We start from the raw sequence: 13636 nt of genomic DNA, 5'->3' as shown, positions 1-13636 counted from the left end.
GCAGGCCAGTGTTTTCATCTTTCCTTTTTATGGTACTGGCTGGATAATGTGATTGAACTGAAGTCTAGGAATTTCATGATTGTCACGTGCTAAAATGGCGCAATTCAAGAAAACAAAGCTTGGTTCAAGGCGAGCATCTTGGAAGATTGGAAGGGAACTGGAGAGAGGAAAAAGAAAATTCTCAAATGTGTTATGTATATAGGATCTAGACCGGAGTTGTGCTATCGTTCTCCCATGCTATTTGTCTACCAGAGTTAACATTTTGATAACTTGCATCCAACAGTAATAACCCCCCTGTTCACCACTGAGCTGAGGTGCTTTGTCCGCATGGGGCTGCTGTTTGGGGCTAGCTTTGCTGGCTAAACCAAAAACTGGAGTCACCAGCTCCCCTTCTGTCAAGCCCCTCCCCATTGTCTTTCCTGACAATGTATACACATTGTCACATGTTGTTGGATGCTTTTGGGCAGCAGCACCCTTCCCCGAGGAGTGGGCGCTGTTATCCAATGCCCTGCCTGCTTTCCTGTCCTGGAGTTTAACGGGGGGGCGGTGTTGGAGTGAGGAGAATAAGAAATGAAAAAACTGAATTTCACCTATTATTGGAGGGGAAAGGAAAGCATCTGACTGTCTGAAATATATTGCTAAAGAAACGCTGAATAGAAACCCAAGTGGATGGCTAAATAGGATAGAGATATGCAGAGGAAGTGTGGATTTTGTTTAGTTTTATAGAAAAGGGCCAGCTTTTACCTTTACTACTATAACTAAATAAAGAAAATTGCAATGCAATAGCACTGGAGTTCACGAAGGAATTAAAGGGGAATCAATACAGGTGACAGGAAATGTTGGTTTTGTGAGGAATAGATTTCCCTTACATCTTGTGGAAATGTTGGTTAACCTAGAAATAATAGGTTGACGGTAGCTGTCTATTTGGGCGAGCTCAGACAGTCTTCTGAGAGAATGAAGTAGTGCCTTCCAGACCCTCCATATATCCATGAGTGGGTGTTGTATGCATGGAATCCACATTTATAGGCCCCCATTGGATTGTGAGTGGGATATTATACATGGGACTGGCAGGGAAAGGTACAGGAGTCACTGCTGCAGGGAGAGAAGCACGTTTTGCCCATTTCATTGTGGATGCCTTTCTCTGTATGCAGTGCTTTCCCCAAGGAAGCCTGATATTCTTGCGCTTCTGTTTTTCCTGCAGGAACTTGTCTGCCATCCAGGACCGAGAGATCTGTTGCTATTCAATCTCTTGCAAAGAAAAGGACAACATTGGTGAGTGTAGAAGGGAAACGGGAGGTTGCAGGGTCAGAGTGCCTGACAATTTTAAGAGGAATGGTTGGGGCTTGAATGCACAGTGACACCTAGACTGCCCATGGGGAGATCTCTCCTTATGCTCTTTGGCTCTCCTGTGTTGTGAGCACTATGTGCCAAATGGGTTAAACTGTGGGACTGATTCTGTGATGGCACTGAATGCCCCTGGGGTCTGGCCCCCTCCGTACATAATTAGGAGGGCAAGAAAGGTTTGTGTAGGCCCAGGAATGGAGAAGCTGCGGCCCTCTGAGTATTGGTGAATTACAGCTGTTATTTTCCCTGCCTGTTGGCCATGCTGACTCAGACTGGTTGGGATTGGAGTCCAGTAACACCTGGAGGTTCCCCACCTCTGTTGAAAACCATGATAGAGAAAAAGTTCACTCACATGCAAAGGTCATTCCCTTCAGGACAACATGTTGGGCTGCTGGCAGAAGGGTTACAGAAGTGAATCATGAGCTCAGCTCATAATTTGGTAATCTCATGTGAGGCCCCTGTGTGTTTCCCTTACCTCTAGCTAAGCCGCTCGCTACAACTTCTATTTTTCGTGATGGTCATTAACCGTATCTTGTGTTTGACAGATATCACCCTACAGTGGCTTATTCAGCACTCAAAATCCCGGCGGAGCTGAGAGCCCTTTGGCCAGGTCTTGGATCGGGAAGATGCCATTGTAAAAGCCCAAACGCACCTCCTCCTTTCTCTTCCCCCATCTCCTGCTCTTTCCAACCCTCTCGCCCACCTCCCTCTCCCTAGATGGGTATTTTTAGGGGACCCCAGATTCCTCTTCTGCTGAGATTGAACTCCTGTTTTTATTGTAAAGAAACTGTCTGCCTCCTCCCCCTCCCCCTTGCTCCTTACTCTGGTTTTGGCACTGTTCTGTTGTCGTCGGTGTGTGTACAGTATATATATATATATGTATATATATTTTAATTTTTTAATTTAAGCAATTTTGCTGTTATTAAATGGGGCCTGTGAGCTGTCGCAGGGGGTGGTGCGGGTGGGGCAGCAGCAAATGGATGGGGTGGGGAAAGTACCAAACGCAGTATTGGGAATGTTACGAGCAGTCAGGGGCACTTGGAATCTTGCTGGAGGGGACCATGGCTTTGGGCAGCGTCTTCCCCCAAGAGACCGCCTTCTTTTCACCTCAAGCCCCTCCCTTCTCCTTCTGCAACAGGATCCAGAGCTCTCTCCCCTCTCTGCTGCCCCAAGCTGCTCAGCACTATGGTTAGGGGATGAGCCTCTGGGAAAGGTTCATAGAGCAGTATTGTTCATGGTCTGAGATTATAGAGGAGAGTTGGTGCCATCTCTTCCTCCTGCCCAGTGTCCACTGAGCCCTGGGGAGCAAATGCTTCCCAGTGGCCAAATGTTGAATCCTGTACATGAGCTTTGGCTCCTACTCAGCTTGCTCCCCAAACCCCCCCAGTATCATCTCCCTCTGCGCCCTGCCTGATGAACTGGCATGCCTGGTGGATGCTGGGCACTCACGCTTTGCAGCCTTTGTGCTCACCTTCCTTCTCGGTCTGGTGTCTTTCTCTCAGTCAGCACCTGAACAGAAGTAGGCAGTGGATGATGCACATCCCTTGACTGTGTGAAGGCAGAATAAGGGCCCAGGCTTCTGTGCGCTGCCAGAGCAAGATAACAGATCTGGAGTGGTCTGGGTTTCTCATGACCCTGTTCCTGGGCCTCCCACTCATGCCAAACGCTTGCGGCCTGTTCAGCTCGTGAGGGACAGTGGGAGGAGACATCTATGCAAGAGTTCCCTTCAAAGCCCTTTGGACAAGGCATAAGGCGCTTCCCTCAAATCCTATATCCCACTGCTGCAAATTTCAGAGTGGAGGACATAGCAGGTAGGAATTGTGCTCTGCCCAGTTTGGAGGTGTTTCTGCAGGCTGCAGCCTAGTCCTTAGGAGCAAGGGCTGTCCCTCAGTTCCCTAAGCTTGAGCGTGTCCCCCTCCTTGAGCCCAGGGCTTGAGCGTACACACTTGCCTGTCCCTCAAGTTAGGGTGTGAGGCTTTGGTCTTGGGTTAAACCAGTGGAGTAGAAGGAGGGCATTCTTGTTCTCTCAAGCGCACATGAGGCTGTGTGGGAGACGCTTTGCTTCACACCCTACTGGGCAATAGGGTGTTTGAGTTTATAGGTAAAGGGCTGTGGTAGCAAGGAGGAGCTATTCCTGGTCAGGGGTATTAATCCAGCCTAGCAGAGTTGGCAATTGTCCTGTGTTGGTGTTTGCTCACCTTGGAATCTACAGCAGCCTCAACAGGGTCCAGGAAGGGGGTCATGGGTAGGATCATTAAAAGGCTTTGTATGCTAGCCCCCTTGTCTCCCTGTGAAGGGCAGCAGGCTGCATGTGGCCGTGTCTTCCCCGTCCCACTTAAGCTTTGGACAGGTGTGAGACTGCAGGGCCCTTCCTGCCCTTGCCTGGCCCTATCCTGCACGGAGCTGCTCCCTTCAGGGCGGGAGGGGGGCTTTCTAACTGCATCTTTCCCCCTCCTCTTTTCTCATTTTCACAGAATTGCACAAGGAGATATTTTACTTTTTTTAATTTAATGAATTGTAAAGTGTCATTATTCCTTTTTTAAAATATATTTTTGGCTCATTTTTTGACCTTCTCTGTTGGGAAATGAATCTTGTAACAGTACATTTTTTGCCTCCTAAATAACAATAAATTAACAATTTTGTGTTGGTGGTGGTTGCATTGTGAACTTATTTCCTCTTAACTGGTTTGTCGTCTCTCTCACTCACTTTATTGGAGCTCGTTCTGCTTCAAACTCAAGATATCAGCCTTCTTTTTCCAGCAGCACCTTCATGGCCTTGGGGCACAGCTTCTATAGGATGACGGCAGCAAACCAAGGAAATCGGAGTTTATCTTTGGAGGCTTGCAAATGTAATTTTCATATTTTTAGATGTGTCCACCTGCCAGGATTCATGTTTGACAAATTGCCTGCCACACCCACACGCCTACGTGTACATCCGCTGATGGGAACTGAACTGGCTAGGGCTTGCCCATCTTGGGGTGACAGTGGACACCTTACAGGAGAAGTCAGTACATTGTGTAACAGCAATGAAAAAGACAAGTGTAGTTGAGAATTACTAGGCAAGGAAATGGAAACAAAGCTGTCGCTAACAGAAATCTTTAGCTAGATTAGATAAATCTGTGGTGTAGTTGCATTTAGAGTATTGTGAACAATTATTGTCACCGCATCTTAAGAAGGACATTGCAGCACCAGAAAAGAACAAGCATAACTATTGGGGCTGTGTTATGCTGCTTGGGAACAAAAGCTAATGTAAGGCACCTTGGTTTTTGGTTTTTTAAAATATAGTAACTAAACAAGTCCACAAGGGAGCTTTATAAATGATGTGGAGCAGGGGTGGCCAATATGCCCTCTAGCACCCTTCAGCCCCTGCCAGTGTGACCAATGGTCAGCAGTAATGGGACTTGAAGTCCAGCAGGTGTCTTGAGGACACCATGCTAACTAACCCTGATATAGGGAGTTAGACCAGGCATCCCTAACCTTCAGCCCTCCAGATGTTTTGGACTACAATTCCCATCATCCCTGACCACTGGTCCTGTTAGCTAGGGATCGTGGGAGTTGCAGGCCAAAACATCTGGAAGGCTGCAGGTTGGGGATGCCTGAGTTAGAACATGGGCTCACTCAATGAAATTGGCTAGCAGTAGCTAGGAACAGACTAGACCAAAGGAGGCAGTATTTCATATAATGCCTTAGTTTAACTTGTGGAATTCACTGCCAACGGCTGTCTGGCCAGTAGCTTAAAGCTGTACACAAATTAATAGAAGAGTTGGTCTATCAACAGTTTTTCATGATAGTGCAAAAGAACCTCCCTTGTAACTTTTGTGGATGTATTTGTACTTGGAAGCATAATCCTGAACTAGCTGGGACCTCAGTCTGCTTTTTCATATCTCTGTATATCTCCTAAATGCTGTTGCAATTTCCCCACTTGCAGACTTAATTGTGTAGCTTTTTCACATAGGGAAGACGGTAAATGGCTTTTATATTCCTGAAGGGAACATAAGACAGGCTTGTTTTCACAGCACTTACCTCTTTACTTTCCATCTTTTGGGAATACCAGTGCTGACAGTATTTCCTTGCGGTTAAACCTATCCAAGCTACAGTAAATCTAGGGGAGAGAGTGGCTTGATGGAACAGGAATAGCATGTGGACATAACTGTCTCTCTTTAAATTCAGTGTGCCAATATAGCCTGAAGGGGAGGTGGAGAAATATGTACCACCTACACATCACAAACTATGAATTCAGGATTATATGCATCAGCAGTTCCTGTCCAGCTTTTTTCTTGCTTACATTTCTCGGTACAAGCATATCATTTTGACACAACCACTTTTGTCCTAGTAGTAAAGGAGTAGGCAGGCCTGTTTGCTAGACCGAATGGAGAAAAACATCTTCAAGTAGCATCACACATGTGCCTGGTGTGTCCTGTCAACCTTGTGCCCACTATTGCTGCAGGCAGAGTGGCCAGCCAGTATAATAAATACTGGGGATGAAGTTATGGCCAAGAAGGAGGTGAGTGTCATTCAGCAGGGACAACAAGAGAACTCGAGTGAATGAGCTGGTGGCATTTTTCTGGAAGTGAAGACAGTGCAATTGTTATTAGTCTCTAAGGTGCATTGCACTTTGCCTAAAACATGTTCATGTTGCTGCAGGCTAATACTGCTGCCTTTCTGGAATTTTGATTATCTCAGTAACTTCTTTCTTGTATACCAAGCAGACTTGAAAATTCTAGTGAGGACCAATCATTTGACATTTAATTTGTGTGCCTTTTATTTGAGTTCAGTTTTGGGTCCATGGTAACTTCAGAATGAAATCTAAGAATTACTGTTCTGCATCAGGCCAAAGACCCCCATAACCTAACACTGTCTCTAACGGTGGTCTGCCTGATGTCCCTGGGAAACTCAACCATCCATCCCTTTGTTGGCAGTTTACAGGTATACGGCCTCTCGTGTGGAGGTGATCGTTCAATGACAGACCTATTTTCCATCCTGTTTTCTTTATCCAGTGGTTTTCAGGCTTTTGATACTCAGAAATTGTTTCCACATTGCTTGTATGCTGGGGAACCATTCACAATGGTAGCTTTGTTTGCTGCTTAAAATTAGGACACACTTTCTTGGTCATATGTGTGAGCAGTGGCCAGTCTTGTATCCCTTGAGTCTATATGCTTATAGAAATGTCCAGTGTTCCCCTGTGGTTGTGGAGTGCAGTGATGGGCAAAGGAATCTTGGTTCTGTGTGGTGAAGTTTCATAAGTAATCTGAGGATGATTGGGCTGATGGTTTTCAAAGCCCATTTTGGTTTGGTATTGTAAATAATAATTTTATTATTGATACCCCACCCATCTGACTGGGTTGCTCCTGTAAAGTACAAAACTCCAAACACAATTCAACTGCCTTCTCTTTGTCCTTATGTAAACCGCATAAGGTGTGCACCTGCTGCACACACAGAACAGTTTAAATTGGATTTCATGTCCCTGTGATTTCCTCATCCTCGTGGCAGTCTATACTTTCCCTCCATTTGATTTGGATTTTTCAGATCTGCATATAATGCAGTAAGGAAAACAACAAAATGAATTTCATGCTAATATGTACTGTGTGGGCATATTTATTTTATGCAGGTGGTGACCTTTTGCTGGGTCCCTTCTATCACCACACCCACTATTTCCATTGGTGAGGCAGCCCTTGGTGGGCTGCTGGGCACCACACAACATTTTGTTGTTGTTAGCACCTGTTTTGTACAGGTCTGGTATATCAGAAAACTATCAAAGATACATTGAAAATGACTGCATTCACAGGTAAACAATTACCTGTACGCATGCCTGCAATGGACCTCAGGGAACTCTGCGAAAGTGGGAATGTACTGAATGAGAGGATGGCTCAACGCACAGTGCAAATCATAGCATCAAGCAGCTCTCGCTAGTATGAATGGGAAACGCAGAGAGTGCAATTGAAAGCATTCACGTGGGCAAATGTGCATGAAAGTACGCATGGAAAAATTAGGGCTGTGCAACCCGCATGTGTATTAAAACTGGTGTGTACGCAGCCACCATACCCAAACATCCCTGTCTTGTCATTCTTTCATTCACTGTCCATTCTTAGGCTGCATGATGCTGATTCGGCCATCTGGCCCCTGCCTACTGGGATTGCCCCAGATCATCTCTGCTCCAGCAGCAGCTGCCTGGGCTCTAGTCCCTATTGGAAATGGCATCATAATGCGCTTGATGCTGTGTCTTGAACACTTGACTGAAGGGGGCAACCCTTTATGGCCCCAGCATCTTTGAAATGTTAGACATGCTCCTTTCCTCCCCCCAAACTGCATTCTAGCCAGGCTAGATCTCTTTTCTTTCTCGTTTTCTCTTCTCCCTTCCCCACCCCCAGCTCCCTGACCAACCAGAACCCTTTGCAACAAGCCCAGCATTGTTCTCACTTGGCCCTTGCTCAGGGTAAGCCAGCAGGGAAAGCACTGCATGAATAGCAGCTCCCATCCATTCTCTGCTGTCTTGTTACATATTCAGGTCACATCACCACTTAGGCTATGCACAAACCCCCTCACCCTCCCTGGCAGGGCGAGGATCAAGACAGTGGCCTCCTCTTACTCTCTGTCTCATAATTGCTCTGGGTTGCTTCACTTTGTTGGGACGATTTCTAATCCTCTTAATAGGACAGGACCCCCTGCTAGCAAAAGGCAGAGGCTATCTTCAGAATAGAGAGTCTTGCCTTCTATGCAAACTGACCCAAAGGTGGACTGTTTAGTCCAAAGTTTTTCTCATATTCTGTCCTTTCGATCAATTCTGGGGCATGGGAGTGGAGTGGAAGTGCCACACTGCAGCCCTTGAGATTGCAAGCAGATTTTGCTGTGAGCAGTGAAACCTCGAGAGAGATGAGTGTGTCTGCTTTAACACTAGTGTAAATTTGTAAGCAAGAGTGTGATGGTAGAAAGCAGCAGTTTGAGCAAATCAAATCAAATGTTTTTGGCGAATGAAGGAACTAACGAAGCTGAAAGAAGCAAGGAGTGCGTCCTCAGCAGCCATAAAAGACAATAGCAGGTAAAGGCAGAAGATCCGCCAATAGCCACAAATGGCAGTGTGTCATCTCGCTCCAGAAACCACAGCAAACAGAGGAAAGCAACTTACATAGGTATTTCAGACAGGGAAGACCATAAGTGCTAGAACGTGTCCCTAATAGATGTCACTCCAGAATGGGGCTCAAATGAGATCAGCCGCCAAAATAAATGCTCACCATAAAGGAAGACAAATTCCTGCAGCTATTTAGTTTTCCTTTGTTGATAAAAAAACTTTGTTGAAAGTAAGGACACTGAAATCCCTATGGTAGTCTTTATTGATTTGAAACTTTGGGAGAACAAGCTGAAATTTACTGCATGCTACACACTGAAAGAGAATTATAGGAAAATGATTCGTAGATGGTATTTAACTCCAAGTAGATAGGCTAAGATGTATAATATGGAATTGGATCTGTGTTGGAAATGTAAAGAAGTAGAAGGAACCATTTTTCATATATGATGGGCATGCAAAAAAGTTAAAGAATATTGGGAAATGATATATAATGAGATAAAAAAGTGTTTATAACAACTTCCCCCAAAAAACCTGAGGCATTTCTGCTAGGAATTGTTCAGACAGAGGTTCCCAGGAGTCAGAAAAAAAATATGTATGCAACAACAGCGACTTAGGGGTTTTTTAGCCCAAAAATGGAAAGTGGGAGAGGTCCCTAGCAAGGAGGATTGGCAACTTAAGATGATAGAATATGCAGTTAGCAGGTCTAACAAGCAGAATAAGAGAACAAGAAGAGCAGGTATTTAAAGAGGAGTGGAATTTTGTTGTTGAGAATATTGAAAATGATTGCACAGTTAAAAATGCTGATAGTATTAAAGTAATTCAACAGTATAATAAATTTTGAAGTGTTGTAAGATAGGAAAATTGAATTAGATGGATATATCAAAATATGCAGAAATGGTGGGTAAGTTAAATGAACCTTGGAAGGGGAGGGAGGGAAGTCAATGAACGTATGGTTATAATAGATGTTTTAATTTGAAATGTAAAATTTGAAAATTTAATAAAATTACTATATTAAAAAAAGAAAACCCCTACGGGTCATCTTGGCTTTTGTATAGTTGGGCAGAACCTTGTGATCCCATACCATTGCGACTTTTCCTCCGTAGTGTCCAGAGTTGTGAGTGTGCTCTAGGTTGTGCTCACAGTGAATGTGAATCTCAGTAGGTCTGGCAAGTGTCCTTTGTGAGTGGAGTGTGAACCCTCGAACGCTTCCCAGAATTTGCTGCAGCGGGTGGGAGGGTCTGTAGGCACTGGGTGACATACTGCGGCAGACGTTCATGTCGAAAGGACTGTGATGCTAGAAAACCATTGTTTCGTAGCAAACAGAAATGCACTCTGAGAAAGCGGTCTCTTTGCATTCCTTTTCTACCCCGGTCACCACTGCAGTTTCCTCCTCTGTGATCTTCTCACCCTCTTTGGCCTTGCCGTTTCCCGCATATGAGCCAGGGATTGTGGGTGAGGACTTTGGCTGGCTCTGGTGGTGCTGAGTCTACAGCTCCCTGTTCTCCCTCCTCCCCCCAGAGATTAATCCCATCTCTGGCAAAATGGTAAACAGTTTCAGAGCAAAAGGGCTTCCCCCATGCCTGTGCACACAGAGATGAGCTGCGGCCTAGTCTGCTGATGAGAGAGAGCAGCCCTTGGGATACATACCAAGTGTGCCTACCCCAAGACTGCTCTTGTTTGCTAATGGGGGCAGCAATCCAAACATCACTTTCTTTGTACAAAGACAGGAGCTTTGTCTCCATGGCAGCAGTCCCAAGAAGGAACTGTGGGTGTCATTCCCTATACAAAGCCTTCACTGATCCCCTGCGTTGCAGCCCATCCCCTAGCAACTGCCTCCCTCTCGCAGTGGCGTTTACTGTTCCTGAGGGTGCAATCCAAAGACAGCAGAGAACAAGGCCCTTTAACAGTTCTGCACAAACAGAGCTGGGAGCCTCACTAACAGGGAAATGCGGGAGAGGCCTGAACGCAGGGGCTGCTGCAAACTGCTAGAATGGGTACGGGTGGACGATAGGTGAAGAGGCCTTTTTCTGCTGTGCCAGACTGCCAGTGTGTCTCTTGCACAGAGGTGAGAGCCATTTGTCCTCCAGAAGTTGACTACAACTCCCATTGCCCCTGACCATTGACAGGAGCTGGGTCCATAGCGTGGGTTTTCCTGATTACTAGTAGGGTATGGTTGAGTATGCCTGAGGGCAAACACTGCTGTAGGTGTCCACCCCACCTTGGTTGACAGGAATAGCCCACCAACATCATCATTGCCTCAGAACTACTTTAGGATCTTTTCCATTTGAGATCACACCATTGGCCTCTTTCTCTCTCTGGTGATCCAGCAGCTTTTGAAGACCTATGCAGTGGCGTAGCGTGGGTTGTCAGCACCTGGGGCAAGGCAAGTAATTTGCGCCCCCTAACCCGTGGATTTGCGCCCCCTAACCCTAACCCCCAGATGTTGCGCCCGGTGCTGCCGGCCCCCCCTGCACCCCCCACGCTACGCCACTGGACCTATGCCCTTGAATCTACTGAGCAGAGGCAGATTTAGGGGAGTGTGACCAGTTCGCCAGCACTGAGTGTCACAGGGGCGCTGCCGCAACAGTGAGCAATGGAAGGTGTGTGCCCCTGAAATTTTAAAGCCCAAAGTCTGCCAGCGTCCTGAAGGATGCAAAGAATCTTAGGCCTGGGAGGTTTTTTTAGAACTTTCAGTCTTGCTGAGTGAATCTATTCACAGCAGGCTCATACCTAAGGAGCCTTTGCATCAACCAAACTACTCAATCTAACCTTTAAAGAAGGCCAAATCAATAAACGGTTGTTTCTTTCTGTCATCTTGTGGATTTGAAGCAGTTAGGTCACACGAGGGCCGTACTCCCAAGCTATTCTCTGCAACAGTGAAGAAGCACAATGAGATTCTCATGGGCCTAACGTCATTCGCCTCGGAAGCTTTGCTGGTGCAGTGAGAGAAGGAAAGGGAAGAGAGATGTGGAGGAATCGCTGTGGTAGTGAATGTTTGAATGGATTCCCTCTATCTTGGGAGTCACACAGGAAATGCTAGTGCAGTGCTACCTGGAGCTACAGAAGCATTTTTCTGGCAGTGACTGCACATGAAAAGGGAAACATGAGCTTCTGTTTGTCCCTTGCATGCTGCTGTGCTGCAGCTACAAGTGCATTCCTGAGAGCCTCAACCAAGCATGGCTCATGTTTACGCCTGTTCCAGTGGCCAGCTGTATTGAAGTGTTCTGCCCGAATAGGGAATGTCACCACAAGTAAGGAGTGTATGCAACATACATGCAGGCCCCACGTTGAATGGGAAGGTGTGAAAAGTGCATCTTGCTGAATGGGTTTAGAGGCCTCTGCACAGCTAGGACCCTGATAAGGCAGGGTTTCTGATCAGGCAGAGGCTTTTAAGCACAGTCAGTCAAATGTGCTTCCCATCCCATTCACAAAGGTTGAGATGGAGCACCGGGTGGGTGGGTAGGTCAGTGCATACAGGGACACTGGGAGCAGAGGCAGTATGCATGCATGCCCACCTCCCCATACCTGCGTAACGCCTGAATAGAATTCCAGATGTCCCTAGTACAGACTAGGGACACAGAGCATTTGGAGAGACTCATCCAGAAAGCAGGGCTTTACTTTCATTGAACAAGGAGCTTCTGCTTCAGGCTATCACTGTTATTAGCTAAAACTAAATGGTTTCTACATGAATTTGCCTAATGTACAATTGGGGAGGAAAAAGAGTGTAACATATCCTGTGGCGACATACAGCTCGACCACCACATTGGCAGGGAATGTAGGAGCCCCTTGAGGATTTAAGGTAAAGGTAAAGGGTCCCCTGACCATTAGGTCCAGTTGTGACCGACTCTGGGGTTGCGGCGCTCATCTCGCTTTATTGGCCGAGGGAGCCACTGTAGTTTCCAGGTCATGTGGCCAGCATGACTAAGCCGCTTCTGACGAACCAGAGCAGTGCACGGAAACGCTGTTTACCTTCCCGCTGAAGTGGTACCTATTTATCTACTTGCACTTTGATGTGCTTTCGAACTGCTAGGTTGGCAGGAGCTGGGACCAAACAACGGGAGCTCACCCCATCGCAGGGATTTGAACCGCCAACCTTCTGATCGACATGTCCTAGGCTCTGTGGTTTAACCCACAGCGCCACCTGCGTCCCTTCTTGAGGATTTAGTGACCTACAAATTCCCAAAGGGATGTCTAGCCTGAAAGAAGGTCCTTGCAGTTAGTGTTTTCTCAAGTCACTTGCTTTTCATTGATGGCATGAAGGTAGAGACTTCCTTACTCAGGATTTAAAGGGAGACCCAGAGCCCCGGATAAAGAGATGGATTTTCCTGGCTCAAGGTCTGCATAGATGCCTACAGTATTTGACTTTTCTCTGTCTATGACTGTGCTATATGCGGGTTTCATGAAGCACTGCATTCTGGCTTTGTGGGCAAGCCATTGCTTCCCCCTCTTCAAAGTACGCAGCCACAGGTGCTGCTTGAACCCTGCAGAGAGAGCTCATTGTGCCCCGATGAACGTTGTTGCCAAGGGAGGCCGTCGCCAGCATGTGCACAGGAATCTGAGCCTGCCTGTGTGTGTTAATGCGAGAGACTTGCTTCCTTTTGGAGGGCATTGCAAAGTCCATGGCAGCAAAATACTTTAGATACTGGAGGGATGCCTAAATACAGCAGTGTATGTTTCCACAAGGGAGACATTAAATATCCTTAAACTCGGGTTAAATAAACTCAGTGGGGATTAAGCAGCAGGATTCCTGATCTTCAGGATGGGTTTGGTGAGCCCTTATCTTCTCTGCTTGACCTCACCGAAGGAGGGAAACTTGTGACGTTTGGCTCACAAATAGGAAATACACGGAGTGAATCATACCTTATGTGTCACATGTAGTTATGTGAATACTTATAAAACCATTAACAGCACCTGTTGGCATCCTGGTTATGATACGGACCATGGTGTGCAGGGAAAGAGTTGAACTCTTTCCTTCTGGGAGGCTGTGCTGACAAAAACCACACATGCACCACCATGAGTGCAAATATAAGCTTAGTTAGGAGCATCAAAGTTCAGTGAGTAGTACTCACCTGGAGACTTGTGATAAATCAGAATACCTTTCCAGTGCTTTCCCTTATCACATTAAAAAAAGTACCGTATATATACCTTCCCGGAAAACTATGCTGGTCAGGGAGGAAATCTGGTAAGGCACTAAGTGGGTAGATTCACTTTAGAAGACACACAACAATTA

At 46.4% G+C, this 13636-nt stretch overlaps 1 protein-coding gene and 1 long non-coding RNA gene across 2 annotated transcripts in view; one reads left to right on the top strand and one right to left on the bottom strand.

The window, feature by feature from the left end:
* Positions 1-3993, top strand: part of ARL8A (ARF like GTPase 8A) — a 176504-nt gene extending 172511 nt beyond the window's left edge. Inside the window, exons 7-8 of the mRNA XM_082227461.1 lie at positions 1202-1272; positions 1890-3993. Coding sequence (XP_082083587.1) covers positions 1202-1272; positions 1890-1939 — 121 coding nt within the window. The 3' untranslated portion in view covers positions 1940-3993. The remainder of the gene's footprint in view (positions 1-1201; positions 1273-1889) is intronic.
* A 2094-nt stretch (positions 3994-6087) lies between these two features.
* On the bottom strand, positions 6088-11815 carry LOC309534907. Its single transcript, XR_014220916.1, has 2 exons — positions 10903-11815; positions 6088-10747 (listed from the first exon to the last, which is right to left on the bottom strand). It is a non-coding gene; the product is annotated as an uncharacterized lncRNA (long non-coding RNA).
* Positions 11816-13636: the final 1821 nt, after the last annotated feature.

This window comes from Podarcis vaucheri (genome assembly GCF_965113315.1).
Source record: "Podarcis vaucheri genome assembly, chromosome: 6".
NCBI classification, from domain to species: domain Eukaryota; kingdom Metazoa; phylum Chordata; class Lepidosauria; order Squamata; family Lacertidae; genus Podarcis; species Podarcis vaucheri.
The sequence above is the reverse complement of the archived record's forward strand: the minus strand, read 5'-3'. Positions and strand labels throughout refer to the sequence as shown.